Consider the following 21,430-nt stretch of genomic DNA (forward strand, 5'->3'; position numbering starts at 1 on the left):
GCGGAACAATGCTGTCCATCGCTATGCTACAAATCATGGCCAGCGTTAGTCGCGACCACTATGGGTATTGCGCAAAAACTTTCACAGTCTTCCTTCTTCTTACGCTGTATCGAAAAGTCAGCCCCCTCAGTACTAATAGTCTCACCCGACGATATCTTTAATTGGCCTTTCCTGCAACGTTTTGAAGCAACGGTTTGCATGGGTCTTCAGCTAGCGCTGCCAACTCGTCGCTTCTCCTTGATTTTTTCCGGTTAGTCTATCCGCTTTGTTTCGATCATTTTGCAAATGTTTTTTTTTTTCGTCTGAGCGAGTTGTAGACGAATTTTTGATGGATGGAGGGAGGGAGGGGCGGGCAAAAGCGGTGGGCGGCTTGGGGGCTGTCGTGCCTGATGGTTTGCCGCTCCGATGGATCGTATGCCCACATAGCAGCATTAGCAGTGACCGCGCGCGCTCCTTGAATGACTGCAATGGCGCCGCTGGCACTGCAAAATTGGGTGAAGTATCGTACGTACTACAACGTTCTTTTCGATTGATCCGACAACAATGACAAAATTGTTACGATGATAATGATGGTTGCAATGCTAACGAAGTCAATATGCATTGATTATTACATAACGGTGATCAGCAGCCGCAGAGCTGATAGGACAAATTGAAATAACCAGTACCGCAGAGCTGTCATTGAATGTGCTTTAATCAACAATAGCCACAACATACAGAACCATAGTAGTTTATAGCCGTCACAATTCGTAGGTTAACTCGTCACTAGGAACGGTAATGCTAGAATAACGACAAGACACGAAAGAAAATGGTGTCTGTGATCGGTTATCTGTATACGCCTAGCGTCAAGCGACCGTATGCAAATCAGAAGATTCGATCTCAGCTGCCAACTAGGTAGGAGCTCAACGACACAGGTTACGACTCCCAGCGTGGCGTCCTGTCGATAATATATAAAAATGTAAAGTAAATTATAACGTCAGAGACTGATGACTTTCAGCTTAGTTAATCAATAAAATACGTATATTCGGTTGCCATATACGGTCGCAAAAAATAGCGTCGTATTGACAGCGGCCTCTCTTAGAGTTGCCCGGTTGATTCGTTTGTGTACTCCTCTATGGTTACTGGCCATATTTATTTAACACGGTACAAGGACAGCGTGCGTGTATGTATCAACGCATATTATAAACACATACCCAATACAGATTAATTAGATAGCCTACTTGGGTCGGCATTTCCTCTCTGTGGCGTGACGTCTCATAAAATCAGTTTTTGTGTATGTTTATGCCGTCATTAGCTACGTCTCTTTCGGCCGAGACAACTAAAAATAATGCTTCGTTTGTCTATTCATCAAAAGTCGCCTGGACTTGTTTGTGTGATCGACTGAACACCAAAGTAAAAACAACGATCGCTGCTGCAGGAGTAAAAAAGGGCTACGGCTTGACTCCTGCTCATACGCACGCAGATACGCGCATCGCAAAGACACGCATATGTTATTCTATAGATAACAAAAGTATAGATAATTCAGCATAGTAGAAAGCCGGTGCTATTCACCATAGACACGTCAATATAGGTGAGTTACACTTTATTCTTACGTTACGTGAAAGCTAATTACTTTGTTTGTGGATGTCTTTCGACACGATTCTGCTATATATAATTAGCGGTGTCCCTTCCGACAGTCCACCTTGGAAGACAATCTAGACAGCTCTGCTCCTTGGAAGTTGGCCTAGCCGTTGTGTCGCATCAAAGGTAAAATGAAATTTTTTATAGTTGACCCTTAGCCTATTTGTACAATAGGTCGTCAGAAAAGATTGACTTTGTCTGATGTTGTTAATTTCATTATGACATTTCCATCAGCTTTCGTTTAAATGATTCTTTCACCAGGCGCGCGCGCCCTAAAAAACTGTCATTTCTTTCATAATGGCAGCCTTTCCGCGGAGTTGGCCTAATGGGGCTGGCTTATAGGACCTAGGCTGCGTCACCAAAAATTATATCACACGTTTTGCGCGCCATGCAATACGTATCACTTGCATTCGGATCCATTATTACCACAGAAGCATACTAAAGCTAGATTTCACTATTAAACAGCATTTTGCGTGGCGATTTGTGTTCGGCGCACGTAATTTCTTCCCCTCGGCAAATTTTACGTTTGCGCAAACGTAAACCCCAGCCAGACACCCCCCACACACGCAAACAAATGATGTGAATGTATTGCTGCCCGCTCGTAGGAATTGGATCAGCGGCTCGTAAGAAGAAAACTGGGGGACTGGCACGTCGTTGTTGCTGGTAGGATTGCTCGGTCGATTTCATATTAGAGCGGAGCGGAGCGGAGCGAAGCTACGGTTTCTCTCCGTGGATGGGTGGATGGATGGATAAATTGTTGTGTTGCCGAACCGTAGTCGCAGCTGTGTAATAGCGATGGCGGTAGCGATCTTAGCAGTGGTCATTGTCGTAGCAAAGGTAGAAATAACCGCCGTCAGGGGCAGCTAACGTTGTGTTCTAGCCGCGGCATCAGATGATATATTTTCAAGGGAACACACAAAAGAAAGATAAAAAACGATCTGTGTGCGCTGACCCGCTGGCTGCCAATTCGGTGTGCTGTTGACCAGCTATTGAGGCGCCGATTCGTCGGATCGGTTGTAACTGGAGGTTTTGTCGGAAGAGAAGAATAGGGCGAAGGGAACGATTTTTAATAAGTAGCCAAAATTTGTATGAATGCGCAAATCGGCTGACACCTGCTGTCGCATCGAGCGCCCTTCAGCCATCCGAAACTCAATAGCATACGTTATATATATATATATATATATATATATATATATATATATATATATATATATTGAATTGACAGTGGTTCTTGATAAAGTTTACGCCGTGCAGGGCTAGGGGGTCGGGGCAGTACTATCTGAAAAGTGTATGCGATATAGTGTCAGTTTTAAGTGTCTGGTTGGCGGCCATATTTTTCAATCGGTGGACACGCCATTGTAGCAACAGCAACAGCAAGGAATCATTAGGTTATATCTTCTTGAGCAGGCTGTACCCCATTAAACACCAAAAACGTTACGCTATCGCAGTCATCTGTGTATTGCAGCTGGTAGAGATTAGAACTACCTCCTAGGTTACGACAACCTTTAACGTTTTCTCCATCGTCCATCCGCTTCACTATATATTAGTTAATCTATTATTGCCAACATGACGACGTTGACGCGTACTCGTTTTCTTTTGCTAGTTATTTGTTTTCTTTTTTTTAAATGTTATAACGGCTGATGTGCTGGGAACAGGACACGCGCGTCGTACTTGCAGTGCCACTGGTATTATTTATTACTTTCATTATTATTTGTTCCTAATGCTAATTCATGTTGTTAGATTTCGTCGTCATCTCTGTCTCAGCCAAGCTAACCTAAAGGAACATGGCTGCCGATCGCGCGGCGTTCAGTTGCCGTAAAACATACGAGAAGTTCATTTGATTTAGCGAGACGACGGAGTGGCAAATTTCCGAGAGGTAACAAGGAAAAAGTGCCCGGGGGCAACGTGACGTCGGCGAAAAACAAATACCTTGCGTACGTATAGCACAACCGCCGCCAGTACTACTACTGCTATTACTTCTACGAACACAAATGTCAACAAAGCATTGTGCTTGTTTCGAATAATGTTCTGCTAATAACATTCACACGCACGTCCAGCAGTAACTAGCATTTACTTAAACGGAAGCGTACAACAGCGAATATTGAATAGAACAAATGGAAATGAAGACACTTCATTGATTCTCTTACTACTGCCTGCACATAGTCGAATCTTTGAATCGTAGAGGGTAGGTGATATACAAAAGATAAGAATTTACGTATGCCTTTCGGCCTGTAGCAAGCCAAACCGATCAATAGGTAGGTGTTAGTGGCACTTGTCCCTAACCAGAAGAAGCACACGTCTCAGACGGACATGCATAGGTTCAAAGGCACAAAAGGCATATATATACGCCAGGATAAACATAGGACACAACGAACACTTGTCGAATGACTATTGATCGTACAGCTTCCGGTTGCTTCCAGCTAATTTTGAGCGCTTCTTAAACAGCGTCATAGCATCAACCAAAAAAAGCAGTACTTCCGCAAATAGCCTCGGCAGCATGTTCAACGAAAACAAAAAGAACGCAATGGTCATAACAATTATAATAGGCACACAAACAATGCACACAGACGGCTTCACTTTCACCGGGTACAGATAGACACCCTCACGTGCGGGCAGGGACACACTTCAAAGCAATAATCATTAGAAGCTTAATCACAATAGTTAAACAATGACATTAATAAAAACGTTAGCACAAACATCTTGTGTTTTTTTCGATGCAGACATTTATTACGAAATACATTACGCTCACTATGAGACTATATACAGTTACAACAGTATTTACATGATTTGGACTATTTGGTTGGCGTACAGTTGAATCCAGCAACCGTAACATAAATGAAATGACCGCCATTTCTTATTTATTATGATATTTCTTTCGCGTTTGATTTTTTCTATCTTTATCTGTTTGGTCTATCGATGTTGGACGGCATATCTCTATGATCTCGTTTCGATATTCATTCCCGTTCGTATGGTTGGTTTCACTTTTGACATTATGGTGTTTCTCCGTCTGTAGGTTTCAACTTCGATGTGGTAGGACGTAGCTTAGGGTTCCTACTGATTTTGAAGGACATAGGTGAAAGACATCGTTTACGTTGATTCTCCTTGCTTCCCTACTTCTCGTCAGGACAATCCTGATGTAACATAAATTCATCCCATTAAGGACATCGCGCACACGCCACGCCACTTAATTCGAGGGTAAATTCCGGTGCGGAAGCGCGCGATTCGTGCACCAACGATCTCATTGTACTTTCGCAAGCAGTCATAGGAGGATTTTGGAGAAGGGGCACGTGCCCCTTTTTTGGCGGTTTGATACTCGTTAGTGCATAGTACATATTGGCAGTAAATAATCCGCATATTATCGTTATTGTCGTGTTTCGTTTCCCATTAGACGTGATGCTTCTCACAAGCAGTTTACCATCCGTGATGCTCAATCTTCTTCTTCTTAATGTAAACGGGTACTCCAACCTCAACGGGCTTCTTGACAATGACCTCCTTGAAGACGGGCACTTTCACTGGGACGGCAATTGGTTTAGGCACCTTGATGATCTTGTGCACTGGCACGGGAATAAATTTGGGCACCTTGACAGGCACGGGAACGTGCTTCACGACAGGGACGGGGACGTGCTTGTAGACGGGCACTGGGACATGCTTGTAAACGGGCACAGGCACCGGGACTGGCACATGATGTGGGACAGGGACCGGCTTTGGCACTGGCACGACCTTCGGCACGTGCACGATCTTCGGGATCTTCTTTACCACTGGCACCTTAACGGGCACCGGCACTGGCTTAGGTACATGGATGAGATGTGGAATCGGTACGTACTTGTGCACAGGGAACGGTTTCGGCACTGGGATGGGCTTGGGCACAGGCACAATCTTGTGCACGTACTTAACCACTTCATGCACGTGGCCGTGCGGCTCCCAGCCGTGGCCACCAGCGTGCGCCACTGCAGTGGCGCCAACAAGCGCCAAGAGTCCGCCGAAGACCCTCATGATGGCTGTCCGGTTTATCCGTTGTATCCGACGGTCGACAAGGTACACACACAACACACTGCACACTGATCTGGCACCAGTTGCCCGGTCCGTTAAATACCCCTACACGCAGCGAGAATACAACACCAATAGCAGCGAGGACATAGGCAGCTGTCTCGCTGCAGCCGTCTCCTTCGGTAGCGACGGCTAAACGAACCGCCAGGCACCAGTCCGCCAGTAAGCCAGCCAGTCCAGGCGGGCTGGTCTGACAAACGTTGTCTCTTGCGCGCCATCCCTTGCTCTCGACCAGCGCGGAAAGGCCCCTTTCACCCAGCACTGCACTGCAATGCAATGCAATGCAGCAGCGACAGTAGCAGCAGCAACAGTGAACGGACATGGCCCGCTGGCCAGATCTTTCGTCGCAGTCCGATAGTAGCGTTAGTTCCTGTAGGATGCTTGCTCTCCTCTCGCTGTTCCCGCATCCAACACATCACAATAACAACGACAGTGGAAACAACAACAACAACAACAACAACAACACAAGGGCGGCCGCGGAGGCTGTATCAGCCGATGCATAGACAGGCGCAGCCGACCATGGCATTCATCGATGATTTAACGATGCGTCCGATGCCCGCTGCCCGCTGGCCGGTGCGCGGACCATGTCCAATCCTTCGAAGGCAACTGCCGAAACCTTTTTGCCCTTGCCTCCACAATGCTGGAACGAACGGACGTCAACCAACCAACAAGCCCACTAGTCACATACAAAACGAGCCCGCTTCTAGAGACGCCGCTACGGTGCGCGCGCGACTAGTGAATACAGCAAAACCGCACAGACGCTAGTGAGACGCAACGAACCCAAACATTCAACACTTTCTTTTGCACTTTTCGGGTATTTGGCGGGCACCCAAATGGGCAGCGTCCGTAGAAATTGTGCCATACAGCGACTAGCAATCTGTGATGGCTCGCGCAGATGAGCTGAGCAGCTGAATCGTTGGGATAGCAATGATAGGAGCAGGAACAGCCACCGCCTCTGTACAGTAGAAACGTATTCTCATCACCTTTCCAGTCTCTACTGTACATGAGTGGGCGTAAGAACGAACAGTTATAGCCTGTGCGTAGAGATATATAGGAGACCAGGTATATAGGAGAACAAACACATATACTAAACATGGCCAACCTTTGCTTGGCAATAAGGTGATCCCTGCCTTCGAAAGCCTTTTCTGTTCGACACTGGCCAGCAGTTAAAAAATCCTGCTTTGTTCGCCGCTTCGATCGGCAGTTGACGCCTACATAAATAACACCGCCCCGTACATGTATCATCGGTATGATAGTGCTGCTACTCCTTTGACTAACGGCGATTTAATACACTTCACAGTTCGATAGGCAAAATCCTCTACGAAATTTCGGTGCTACATTGGACGGCGTAGAATAGGTTTAGCAATGTCATCAGCGGCAGCAGCAAGAACGTCATTGCAAACATTCGTCCTATTTGTCCACTACCACACGTGTAAATCCCCCCAAATCAGGCGTACGCACCCTGACGTATATGCTCCTTCTCTTATTTTCTATTTTTGTTTTACTTTTGGTGTACGTGGCGTGATTGGTAAGTTTTGCTCGTAGCTTCGTTTCGTGGACCGTTACGAAATCGTTCGCCGACACCGGCATCGCATTCAAATATATCGCAATTAATCATATTGATGTTGTCGTTGATCGAGGACGAGCTGCGGCACGATAACTGCAACGAAACAAAACAGAATGATCGTTACGGCTAAGACAACGGGAGCTGCAATGCTTCGTGGCTTACCAGTCTTATTCTTCGTGGGTGATAGAAACGAAGTCAGGTTAGCAACCATTGTTGCATAGATAGACCTTGCAGCGTTTAAGTCCTCGACGCTTGTTGCTGGTTTGCGGCCACGCGTCAACCAGACGCATCGGCGATGGTCAGTCACAGTGCAACGGTCACAGTGAGAAAAAATTGATTTCAATGAAACGGATGAAAACGTAAACGCGTTCAAACGAAGTTCGCCGCTGAACGCGGAAAAGCTTGTAGTAGCGTTGTTGAATGTAGTAGCGTCATCGACCTCCGCTTCAGCTTTAACCGCTCTAGAGAAAGGTAAAGAAAACGTTTAATTTGTTGAATGCATAAACAGCTCCCAAAGAAATCAGCGTTAGACAAGCCGGCCCTGAAATTAAACGACGAGTAATTTTACGTTACGATAAGTTTTTGATCAGAAATTCAAAGTTATAGGGTTTAAGATCATGATTAAGATACTCTAGCATAGAAAAAAGTTTGCGTATTTGAAAGCCATACTGTCAAGCAGGTGTTTTGAGCCCTATTAAAAGAAATAGATCTTTCACTATTATTTTCACGATTATTGGTATTACTATTCATAATAATAACAAGAACCGAAGGGCATTTTTGTGACCAACCTATTCTCTATAAATTCTACCAATTCGAAATAGTAATCAATGGACATGAACCAGCTAGCTCTGCTGGAATTAGCATCGCAAGGTAATAAAACTATGCTCATTTGATCCTACGTTATGAGCGCTAATTAAATAAGAGGCAGGGTCATTATAACTGGGCTACATAGAAAAAAAAAACCGAATCCCGTCTGAAGTTCTCACCTATGTATTTGGGCTCGAAGGTACGCGCACTATAGTATCTAACCGTAAGAAACCGCTGTTATTAAATTGCACTCTGCTAAATGCTACACTTCGGTTATCTGTACTATATATTCGTCGTTAAAAAAATTGATCTACGCATACAGAAATTTTCCCGTTTTGTGTATGCCTCACAAGGTTAGAGCGAACAGATTTTGTCCTGCAAGCTCCAACCACTTTTCTCCGGACAATCTTTAAGAAAATTTGGCAAATGCTGGACAATTGCCGTCCTGTATAGCATAGCTTCCACCTCGTACCTATATACGTACCTACTAGTGTCCTCCTTCTATTTTATCGCGACGTAGTACATGTACGATTTGTGATCGGTTGTAGAAGGACCAAAAACGACAGTGGCAGACACATGCGATCAATCCGAGCAATAACAATGGCCTCGTTCATTAGACAAGCACCGACAACGGTATCCTCCAAAGTGATATCAATGCCCCCTCGTGCTTTGCTGACCGAACTCAGTAAATGCACGCCCTTCTTTTGTCACCGTCCAGTGTTGTTCGACAGCCGACACTTCGTTAACAGCGACCGAGCCAAGAGATTCTGTTAGGAAGAACATGTGAGAAGTTAGTTATTCTGATCAACTTTGTTTTCCCAGCTACCCCAGGAACATAAGTATTTGCTATAGCACGACAAATTGATGGCTGGCGCCCGCTGGTGGCAATTCCATTCAACGCAATATGCAGAGTGAGTTTTTTCCTAGAAGCTTCCGACTATAGTCTTCACGCAGATTTCATTATTACATGTACACACATACGAACTGATATTGTTCATTCTCGAATTGAGGTAGCGGTCGCAACGGCGATCACTGGCTGTTAACGAACCGAATAGAAATCAAGCAATTAGGTAAAGAGCAGAACAAAAGGACCAGGACGGAACAATAGGAAACAAGCTACGACAAACAGTAGATTGAAGGAGACAGTGGATGAAAAAGTACTTAGCAGGAAGGTTCTACCCAAAAACTCGCAACGAACGATCAGTATCGCATAGTCCAAGGAAAGCCTCGTTTATTTCTCGTTATCGACATTAATCCCGCCATCGACAGCCAGATGATCGGCTCGACGCTGTAAACTCAATGCAACGGCAGTAGAACTAACAACGGTTCCAACGATGGAGCATATTATGTGCCAGCAACAATGAACAACAAAATCGTGCAAAAATTAAGCAGCAATACATGGCATAGCATCACTGCTGCAAATATCAACCACATTGTACAATGTTGTGCTACAACAAAAAACATAGCTTTATTTTTTCTTTTTTTAGCCGTTTTCTCTACGCGTTTACTATCTTTAGCATCGAACGTAGTGTACATTGATACATTATTATTAGCGTTCGTGTCATCGAGCTCAAAAATCGCCTGAACTATCTCTGATATGAGCGATAGGACCTTCGTCGAAACGTGTACGGTTCATGCGTCGTTTCGAATTATGATTTCATATAGGTATATATACATATACCCTATATAGATATATATATATATATATATGGTAATCATATCATAAAAAGACTGCCACAACAGCACGTCGATCGTATGACAACTGATAGCGTGGTTTATATTCACACAAAGTATTTTAGTAGGTGCTAATTAGGACATTTTGCGGACGAGACTGCATGTACAATGCACTGCGTATGCGGTTATATGTATTTTAGTGCCCGTGTGTGTACACGTTAACATATCTTGTGTACACTCGTTCTAATATCGGTCAGTTGTACTTGGGCAGTTTGCCTTATTTCGTCTGTTCGCAATTCTATAACAATAAACATTACAAATGTTAAAACAGTAACAAGAGCACTTTGAATATGGCCATCAGTCTACTGGCTGACCCTTACGATAGTATTTAGCACGCACCTAAAAACAGAGGCCGGCCAAGTCTACATACTCATTTGCATGCTCTAAAGCAAAATACACTACACGATGAAGGAACGTCTTGACCTCATCATGAGGTAGCTCGCTAAAAAGAAGACATACTAAATTATACATCGGTTATAGCAGCACTAATATCCTACAGTTAAGCAAACTGTCAATAGCAGCGTCATATATGTCACTGCGCGGGTTGTTCCACGCCAGGTCGAACAGTAACCGCTAGCGGGCACCACAATCTTTACCCAAATAAAATGTATCTTTTTATTAATCTGCTTCAGTCAGGGGGCGAGGTCAGCAGACGGCATGTACGTTGGCGGAGTGCGGCTGAAATAATAACACACACGCGCGCGCGCGCGCGCGCGCCCGCACCCAGCCCTGAGGAGATAATGGCTAGCTGTCCGCGTATCATAAACAGAAAAAACGGTACAGGTACGCACATGGAGACAGAGAAACAGAGCGGATGTTCCGTCGCCGTCGCCAAGTAATATGACGTACTATATTTTTTACGTTTGAAATCGATCGAACTGCGTTACGTAACTGTGCTCGGTTAAGTGTGAATGTGTGTGTATGCGTATGGGCACGCTGCAGATACAAGGGGAGAATAGGCGTTCCTCCAAGTAGGTTTCTGTCCAGCACTTACGATGACAGGACCAACCCGTCCGGCCGTTTTCCGCTGTTGTGGATACGATGTCAACAAAGATGTCGGACGGGATCCAATGGTTCACTGCTTCGATAATCTTGTACATCGGGAAAAGCTCAAAATTCTTCGCACCAGTGTCTACCCTGCAACAGCGCTCTTTGCTGAACGCTAAACCAAATGCCCAGACGCGTAGCGGCTTACAGAGCAATGAATGCTGTGACTCAAACACGTACACAGAGATAAACGCAAACACACCAGACAACAGCAAAAAAAACGGCAACAACAATACGACAACATGCAAGATGAACATCCGCTACGGCAGTTATTGGGGAGTCAAAGATGTTTTGTGGGGGGGCGATAGACCAGCGCCGCGAATAGATTACTCAGTAACTTTCTCCTTTTTCCTCGCTTTCGATGAACATCTATGGCGACGAAGAGCTTACGGCTACAAAGAGAGACACCCGCGACGCTGATGGGTCTGCCGCTGATTATTTAAAAGGTTTGCATTTCTCTTCAACGGTAGGAGGGAGCAGAGAGTCAACAGATAAAGTTGATGATGATGCCCGCGCGGTCCCTTTCTTGCCTGTCTGCTGGCCAGGCAAGCTACGATATCCCAAGTCAAGCTCGCCAGAGACCGACCGTCTGAGACCTCAAGGAGCCACTTGTAACAAAGTGGACTGATTTGTTATCCCTAGCTTGCGTCATACCCTGCCATGGGATGGCTCATACGAATATACTTATAGTGCCTGGGGTTGACTTAGTGGCTTGGCACGGATCCGATCGGATCAACGCAGTGTCAGAAACAAAAGTAGACGTTTCTAGTGGTAAAGAATAGTTACTGAGTTGAGCATGTCAGATGTGACGGGTAGCATGAAAAGCCATGAGGAGATTAAGTCGAAAATACGGCTCCAATCATAGTCATTGTCATCAGGATCAGAGCTGCCCGGCGCAAGCAGTCGTAAACGGGACAAGAAATGCGTCCTTACATTTCTCGGCCACTTCCAATTATTCGACGACAAGGCCGCCTCTGTTGCGGATGCTGTGCAGTCACATTAGCACATTGCAACGGTATCGCCAACCCTCCCTTTCTGCGACCTACAATTGACAAAGATAATGCGACTGCTATGATTACTATTGCTCTATATAACATATATATAAAATTGAACGATTTACGCAAAAATGCACCCGTCTCAACCTAACGATGATAACAGACGCAATGCAATTGTTACGGCAGTGGTTACAGCGGGCACAACAACAGTTCAAAAAGTATCAGAGACAAGCACGAGGCATTGGCGGGAGACATTAACTAAAAATAACAGCATGGATAGATAGAGATGATAAGAAATTGTTACTACTGCTAGTATTTCTACTATCAAAAGCTTGCTCAGGGGATGCGGATGGGGGGTAGGTACAATTTGTACTGGTCGTCACTAGGGCCGCGATTTGGGCCGTCGTCATAAAGTAGCGGACGGTGGACGAAACAGATCTAGACCTACTACTAGTACAACGGCCCTGGCCGTTTACTGCAGCTGCTGCTGCTGCTGCTGCTGCTGCTTAAGCTATGCAATTTAGACAACACATAGCTAGTCCTCAATATGGCGATGCTGGTGATGATAGCGACGAAGACGACGATGGGGTGGCAGCAGCGAAACGTTGACAACAACAAGATAGATGTAGCTGGCAATGTTACGGCTATTACTAGCGATAGCCACATACACACAACTAATGTGGTATCACACTGTTACGACGATCGCTTGATTGACAGATTGGCAAACTGAAGGGAGGCCGTGGACTTGGACTAGGCGCGTTTTTAGATAGGTTCATAAAGCAATAACGCAATCACGAAAGGGGAATGATGAACATGTGGTTAGCAGTGTCCAAAATGACTTCATCGGTGACCGTTGCGTACGTTACAGTTATTAACACGAGCATTACCACCACAATCACCGTCACTGCTGCTTTGGCAGCACCCAGTAAGCGACAACGCCCCAAGTATTATCAGTGCCTCCGTCAGCACAATCAATAATGTCAACAAGTAATTTGGTCATACGATGGTGCCTGTGACGCCGTACTTATGCTGCTGGTGTGGATTGACACACAGATATGATGAAAATGTTCGTACAGATTATGCTTGCTTTACCCTAACATATTTTTAGCTTCGCCTTATTATGATATAGTGAAGTAAGTGAAATAAGGTCTTATTTATAGCCAATATAATAGGTAGGTCTGATCTAACGTGCGTCGTTATCGGGTGTAGACGTGGACGTGACTTTCACTCTTTCGCCAGCCATGCTCCTTCCTGATGAAGACTGAAACAGGCTTTTTAACGGGCACCTCTTCAAGATCGGATACCTTGGTCGGTACAGCAACGGGTTGTTCAACCTTACGTACAGGCACTCGTACCACGACGTGCCGATGGAGTGCCACGGGCGCATGTTCCCGAAAAGGTACTGCACATTCTTATAGATCGGGACCGTTACGGGTCTAGGAACAGGAATAGTCCTACGAGTCAAATGTTAGGAACTTTTTTGACCATTCATGAAAACTGAAACGGACCTACATGTACATGCAGTGCGTGTGGCACCGGTACGATGTTGTCGACAGGCATAAGCTACAAGGCTGCCATGGACCTAGGTACAGGGATGACTTGATAAAAGTATCTTGTAGCAAGCGGAATGTGCCACGCTGCATTTTACAACCCTAACCGAATCCATGGACTCGATGGTCGTTGACTGTGTGGCCATCGATCCGTCAGTTGCTCCATGCTAAAATCCCCGACCTCTGTGTCCGTAGAGGCCGAACGGATACCCAAATGTTGGTCTGTATCCAAAACCTTTGATAGTATTTCGTCGGTGATGCCAACCTAATTCGTCATGATTGTGTATGTGATTGAGGTCACTTTTTGCCAGAGTGAACAAGCTTATTTCCAGCTGTGGGCGGAACTCACTGCACGCGGGATGCATCTTTTTTGTCCGATCCAGGCAGTCATTCCGATCAAAGGAGCATAAAGCTGTCTGTCGTTGAAACAGCTGGATGGTGCATGAGGGACGTATAAACAGGCCACCAGAAGGGCAGCACGTTGAACAAATACGACTTCATTTTCGTCCATGCACCCACCAGTAATGAAGGATCCATGTAGACCCCTCTCGCTATACGTTGAGAGTCACTATGCTGCTGCAGCTGTCGTTGTCGGCTGTTAAGAAAGCGTATTTCAAGGGCTGTCAGTTTTCGTGCTTTAAATTTACGACAATACATGTACCGAGCAGACATGTCAAGCACCTATCGAACGGTCGTCAGTCGTTGCTGATTTTGAAACAACGTCAGGCGGAAGTTCCCGTACATCACCAGGGGCGTGCCACTCAGGAGTCAAATCACGGAATAAGTGCATCTGGTTGCTTTCCTCGTACGTATCAACTCGTTCTGTACTACGGTACTGGCCAATTTCTACTCTATGTTTTTCATACATTATAAATACTATTTTCTCTCCCACATCTCCGTGATTCCCAGCTATTTTTTGAGGAAAAATTCAGCAGAGACCATATACCGAAAATTTACTTAAAATTCGTATGACAAATTGACCCTGGTTGCGCGAACAGAAATCGATTGTTGACGAGTTTAGAATATTTCAGAAGCAGAGATAATAAGAACGACAATATTAACCGGTGAACGTATTTTACGGGAAAAGTCAATATTGAAATTGACCGACTGGGCGTTGCTATCACTAGCAGTAATTTAAAAATTGATCATTGTTGCTGCTATGGCCACTTTGCATATTGCTTGCATACTATTAATATAATACCTATTATTTTAAGTAACGCCGAAAATAATTAATTTTATAACAATAGTTTATATTATTGTATAGCAAACGAGTTGAAACGTCGAAATAATGATTTCGTCGCTATTTTTGCTCTATCCATCTATCTATTTTTGCTGATCCAGTTGTTTAATATTATCTTGCTTTCGGTTGCTATAGCAACCGAACGGGACGAGGGTAAGGTGCTGCTCGAACCCCCCTCGAGGCAGCCGTCTTAGCTACCGTTGTCATTAGCAACTGTACGGTGGATTTGCATGGGACACCGACGTGGAACACTTGCTCATTCTCATCTATGAGTTAACTAGCGAGCGGTGGACGAACTATCGAAAGTGTGTGTTTTTACGGTTCACTGGCGCTAACTGCTGCTGCGGCAAGAACTGGATTTGTGTATACAAACTCTAACTCTGAATCGTTGCTCCAGCGTCTGCGCGATCATCATAGGTATCACCTACGATGAAAACTACAATTGTTACTGCCGCATACACCGTTCAGCGGCACTGCGGCAATAGCGTTCGGCCTTCTTGCACCAGTTGAGCCTGCAGGAGCAACAACAACAACAACAACAACAACAGTGGTCCTTCCGCCCCCGCAGAGACGACGCAGTTGCCAAATAAGCATCCCAACAACAACAACAACAATCATAAATCACCCTCATCGTTATCAATCACAGCAACAGCTGGCAATCCGAGATTGTTGTCCTAGTCTGCATCGTCAGCTCGGACTTTTCCGCATACATAAATCTATGCGTGGACATATTTTGGACACATTGAAAGATCGTGTAACAACTATTTCCTACCACTTCATTCAGTGCTCTTGTTTTTTTCATCCGCTGATGCTCCGTTAACAGGAGCGGCTAATACGAACACTGTTTGGTGGCGTGACAGACTGCAGAGACAGCGGTTGTTGAAGAAAGAAGAAACAAAAAAGCACAGACATTGTTAATGGGACATTTGTGCAAGATACCAAAATAAACGAATAAAGACGATAGTAATTTGCTGGTCGTTGATGAATAGAAGCGAGTATCAAAACGTTGTGTTTACAACAACAGAGATATGTCTACTAGTGACCAGTGTCGATAAAATTCAGATGCAGAGATCGTGTGATCCGAATGGATTGACTTTCAGTTCCCGACGTGATGCTCAACGGTGGTTATATGGGTTTTGCTATAAGGCTGTCTGATCACGGCGGCATCCATTTTTTATTGTGCATCAAATAGCAGAGACGCCAATAGGGAAATACCTATTCATCTTAGAACAGCTTCCTTATCATAATTTCCATTGACATTCAATCTTATAGATCGAAGTTCGCGTACGTTTAAGTGCGACGGTGACGCAACAGATTCAACACGGGACGTAATTAAAAACCGAGAAATAGGTTTTCTGCCGTAGCTGAAATTTAGCCATTGTTGTTGAAATAACTGTGTGATCTTGCTGTCGAATCATGATCACCGTTAGCGTAACACGTCCGTTAGTCATATACCGAAACCGTTAATTAAGCTATAACTGGAGTAGAAACGATTGCTGGGAACTTTCACTATTTTGTTATACGCTAGAGCTAAGACGCTTTTTTTTTTGTGAAGTGCTTAATGCACGTGTACTAGTTCACAAAAAAAAAAAAAAAAAAAAAACTAGCAGACAATATTTTTATCTAAAAACTACTAATTCGAGCTGTTTTTCTATCTCCTTGCAGGTAAGCGAACGCGATTATTTACACCCACATACTACCCTACCTATTGCCGTTTCACCGTTGACCTGCGGGATACTATTGGGCGAAACATCTCCATATCAGCAGATGAGAGAAGACGTTTCATTCGAACCAGAATTTATACCGATTGCCAAATAGTCATTTACGGAGCTCATACGATCAGCATACAATATGTTTTGGTAAAAAATAACTCTTTTCTAAAGGAAAAGGGTTACACCTTTTACTGTACATATGTAATACATAGTCTAAACAAAAACGTGCTTACAACAGGTCCGATTTAACACCAGATTTTTTTCTATTTTATCGTACTACATCTGCTGTTTCGAGGCAATACGCAAATCTGGCTTGCTAATTGTGCGGTAAACGTATACCTTTTTGCTTTTCGAGCCCAGGCTTTCTAGTGCCTTTAAAATAAGTATTTTCAGCTTAGCCGAAAGCGCACCAGCCTTACAATTAACGGTGTATAATGGCCTCTACCAAAAGGAAACAACTAAGATTCGAATCGATATTTATATGTTCTCAAGTGTAGTAAACAGCATAGTTATAGATGTAACAGGCAGGGTGGGAATGAGGATAATGGGTGACTACTGCAGAGTCGGGGGCGACTGATTTCTCGGCCCACAAAATCTTGTCAACTGTAAGCTTGTTATTATGTTCACTATTAATTGACAACATATGATAGCAGTTATTAGATGTAGGACATTCTACCTCTTGCAGCCCACACCCGTGATTCGGTAAAAAAAACAGTACCATCGACATACAATAGGAATATTATTATCTTAGTATACCTGTTATTGGCCCGCCTTGTGTCCTTGTCGACTTTGCCTGTTACTTTACTATGTTTGTATGGGTTAAGCTCAGAGGCGAGAGAAAGCAAGCGTGGAAAGGAATCTCTAAAAATCCCTCTGGCGTCTCCGTTCGTTTACGGTTGTGAGCCTGCAAATAAACGGAGATATTTTCTAATGTTATCAAAAAGGTTGAACGTCTGCACGTGAATACAATAAGAAAATAATGGCTTTGTCCGATGACTTCTCTCAGCGGATTGGAAGTGCTGTGCAATGATTGCCCGTACTGCTAATAGGCACAGATGGCCCTTCACCGGTCTACTTCGCTTGTCCATCGCGTACCGCTGTGGCCGTCCGCATTAAGCCGCCACTGTAGTTCTATCAGTCGGCACATACATGTGTACAGCAGGTCGCTATGATGCAAACGTATTAAGCTGCCTTTGCGCCGGCTTGTTCTTTTGCCTGATTCGCGCCCACACTTACAGGCAACGCACTAGTCCAACTTCGGTTGGTCTCGCCACCAGTGAACGCCGTTAGCAAAAGACATAACTTTTACTGCTCGAACAAATCGTCTAACAGCTGAAGTAGCTATCGGCTACAGCTGATTCTATCTGACTAGTTCTGAAACCAGGACCGGTGCCCGTTTGTCCGTACTATGAAGTCTTCCTTTTGTACTGACAACAGATTACGATTGTGGGGGCTCGTTCTTACATACAACTGCTACCCTGACAAACGCGTCGAAACGTCGAAAACCATCGCAGAACGACCGAATAGCGGCGCCGCTAGAAAGGCGCAGAACTATTTTGAATCACTGGCCATTGTGTTTGTTCATTTGTGTATATGTATGTAAGTTTGTTTAAACTAATGTCGTCACTATTCATAGCTCTTGAATGGCAAGTAGGATACACACACGGGAACATAAAAACATATGTCTAATCACAAGAAGCCATTGCGTCGTATAGGCCAGATATACACGATCTAATTCAAATCGCGCCGTCAACATCACGTGATAAGACGGAATTTAATTATTGTCAACATACCGGTGCTTTTTTTTAATTATCACCATGAAAATTAATGTCCCTACAATAATTACTGTTAATTATTATTGTTGTTGTTGTGTTCGTTTTTGTCTTCTTCGCTGTTGTTAAGCGAAATTTATATTTAGAACTGTTTTCGGTACGCGGTCACGTTATTATTACGTAATCGGGCGTCCGACTGCTACTTCTACTAGAAGCTGTGGTATCAGAATCGACAACTGGCTGGAATTACTCTACGTTTACACCGTGCTCATATAACATATAATAATATCGTGTGAAAAGCTCTTGTAAATGGCAAAAAGTAGATTTCTCTAAAAGCCTATGGGTATGTATGTAATAAGTACGTGTAGATCTGCAAGTAATTGCGTGCAGCGGGGTTGCTCCTGTTTGCAGCAGGCGCGCTGACGCCTGACGTTGTGCGACAACGTTGACCTCCTGTACACGCACTGTCCGTCGCATTTGTGTCGACGCTTCTCTGTTTGTCCTTACGACTCTAACGTGACTCACCTATTCTGTTATCTCGCCACTGTTAATAATAATAATAAAGCTATTATTTATACGCGGCCTATAGTGATATTTATGACTGTGGCGTAGTTTTTTTTTTATATACGTAAATATAATTAGATAGCACATTATGAACGAGGTATTTTTGTCGTTGAGCACTTGCTACATCTGAGCTTAGTCGGTCAACGCAGATTATGGCAATTTAATTGAGCTCAAAATGTAATAAAATAAACATATTCGTTTTGCCTAGGAGTTTACTCTTTCTAGCTACGAAGCGAAGTTGCGGCACTTCATAAATCATTTTCATCAGTATCCCTAGATTTATGTAGGAAGTAAAAGCACTTGTGCTAATGCGATGGAACAGCACGATTTCAGAATGCGCCCAAGATCCAACCGGTATCTTGTTTTTTAGCTGCGTGTGTCTATACGCCGCGTGTGTATATACGTGTGTATATGTATACTTTAGTATAGCTTAGGACTAGGACCTCACGTGTGTTGTAAAAGTATCGTACGTATCACACAAAATACAGCTCTTCATTTGTTTCGTCCAGTGTAACTAGCAGTTTTTTTCGCTCTGACATCAGTCGTCGGCGGTTATTCAACGCTGAAACGATCCGTATTTTAGAGAACCCACATTTAGCGGGTAAATACACACTCACACATAGACACAAACACGACCGCCCGTCCGCCCGTCACCATGTCAACCGCTGCCGCTACAAATACAACCCCAATCACATTAAATCGTATCACCGCAAGGCGTCGTGAAGGGTCCGACGCATGTGGCCTTCACGTGCTCTTGAACCCTGTGACATAAGCGTTCTCATCCATAATAATCATCATAGTAACCCCATCAACAACACCAGCAGGAGCACGATTGCAGTTAGTGCAGCTATGGCTTTCTATTATATCATGACAGCAGACAGACGACACCTCAGCAGCAGCTTCACTTCTTCGGCGTACGCCACCATTAGCCATGGCACTGCGCGAGCTACCGAACGACACCATGTTGGGCGTCATAGTGTACGTGTAACCGTTTCACTGTTTGGCTGCCCGGTTGATCGATCAGCCCGGGTTCCAACGTCAGCATGTCATATGGCCCAGTGAGAGTGCCAGCACCATCGGCGGCGGCGGCGGGAGCCGCCGCCGCTGCTGGTGTCTTTGTGGCAGCCATTCACGCACACATAAACGGATAAACAGCGGACGAACGAATACGCACACAAACACAGGCACCTACGCCGCACATGTACGTACATAGGCGGCAGAGGCAGGCTAAGTTAGTCTGTTTTACAGCTTAGGGGGTACCGGGCCGACCAGCATGTTGCTGGTACAACAGTCACGATTTGATGCGACTGCTCTAGCCTCTGATATAACTGTGACTGTTCAAGAACGATACAAAGCCACGGTGTGCCGCTCCAGCAGCTTCTGCAAGTGTTGCCGTTGTAGCTATTATATGTTTGTGTGTGTTTAGGACTTGCCAAGATGGTATTATTCGTCCATTTGTCTGTTCATTCGCTTTATGGATGCAGCCTGATTGGCTACTTTTAGCAAATTATTACATAATACCAGAGGGAACCCCGACGGCGGTGTACGCAGTGATGGCACCCTCTTCGTTGGCTAGCGCTAGATACACTGTGATTAACATTGACCCAACGTCGAAGAGCGCAGCGCTCAAGCAAGCGGGAGCACAAGGCAACGCTGCCGGAATCATCAGACAACCACAGCACCGAGAACACTGCCAGCTGCGATGCAACAACAGCGTCGACGATAGCGGCAGCTATAGCGATCGATGGTACTTGATACATTGCTTAGCTTTGGCCGGTCATGTTAGTACTGCAATGTTCTACGGTGTGATAAGCATGGATCATTTCTTGCTGATGCTGTCACGTGTAGACGAGCAAACAAATAAGCAGGCGAGCGTGCATGCATGCATACGTGAATATGTGCCTCGTGCCGGCAGTTAAAAGCGTATCATCAGACTGCGATGACACTGAATGCCGCTTTTGCGGATACTAAATAACCGCTGGATGTCCACTTTGCTGGACCAAGCCCTACGGCCATCCAGTATATCCTAGAATAGAAACATGCCGAAGTTGACCGGAGCATACTGCGTCTGTAAATAGATATACGTAAAATATATATATGGTATACTTTAAGCGCATAATTTGACGTGCCCTTTACTGAAAGCGGCTACAATCGATGGGCTATGCACTTCTGGCTCCCAACGTCCCACTAATGCTATTTCCACTTTGTCATGCTATTACTACTACTACTACTACTATTAATCTATCGCTTTAGATGTTTGCACTCCGAGTGCTGGGGATGCTACCGGACGAAGGCGAACAAATGAGTTTGATTTCTCTATGACTAAGTGTGGTAATGGCTTCTGATGCTGCACCGTTATTATCGAAATGGATTTTACGCTTTGCTTTAAATACGTACCTCGGGCTTTCATCGTAGACTTTCGTTACTACAACTGCTTTATTCCTGCAATTGTTATTACTAGCAGGCAATGCCCGGGAACTCTCTGTTGGCCAACAGTCAGCTATGACCTTTGTTGGCAAGGCGCAAAAATGTCGCCTACGAGCTAATCTCAATAAAGGGAGCTTGTGGCACTCCCGATTCCCACTGTGGGACTGCATACACAGTAATGGCCCCCGCTGTGTGTATGCGGGTACTCGAGCGGCTAGGCCGTTCGTCGTACAAATTTTTGGCGGAATTTATGATGTGGTACTCACTTCTGTTGTATGTGTCGAATAAAAACACATAGATACTTAGCTGGAATCCAATCCAGAATAATTAGACAAAGCAAATTAACCGAGG

The 21,430-nt window shown here is 44.7% G+C and overlaps 2 protein-coding genes and 1 long non-coding RNA gene across 7 annotated transcripts in view; 2 read left to right on the forward strand and 1 right to left on the reverse strand.

The window, feature by feature from the left end:
- Tusp (WD40 superfamily protein Tusp) overlaps window positions 1-21,430 on the forward strand; it is a 222,533-nt gene that overhangs the window by 101,940 nt on the left and 99,163 nt on the right. The window lies entirely within an intron of this gene.
- Window positions 4,316-17,220, reverse strand: LOC111244909 (uncharacterized). Its single transcript, XM_022792457.2, has 3 exons — window positions 17,073-17,220; window positions 8,523-8,805; window positions 4,316-7,772 (listed from the first exon to the last, which is right to left on the reverse strand). Exon 3 carries the CDS (start codon window positions 5,608-5,610, stop codon window positions 5,029-5,031), a length of 582 nt encoding a protein of 193 aa, XP_022648192.1. The 5' UTR covers window positions 5,611-7,772; window positions 8,523-8,805; window positions 17,073-17,220; the 3' UTR covers window positions 4,316-5,028.
- On the forward strand, window positions 14,043-18,690 carry LOC147758051 (uncharacterized). Its single transcript, XR_015322498.1, has 2 exons — window positions 14,043-14,169; window positions 16,270-18,690. It is a non-coding gene; the product is annotated as an uncharacterized LOC147758051 (long non-coding RNA).

The sequence above is a fragment of the Varroa destructor genome, unplaced genomic scaffold, assembly GCF_002443255.2.
Source record: "Varroa destructor unplaced genomic scaffold, Vdes_3.0 BEIS01000002.1, whole genome shotgun sequence".
NCBI lineage: Eukaryota > Metazoa > Arthropoda > Arachnida > Mesostigmata > Varroidae > Varroa > Varroa destructor.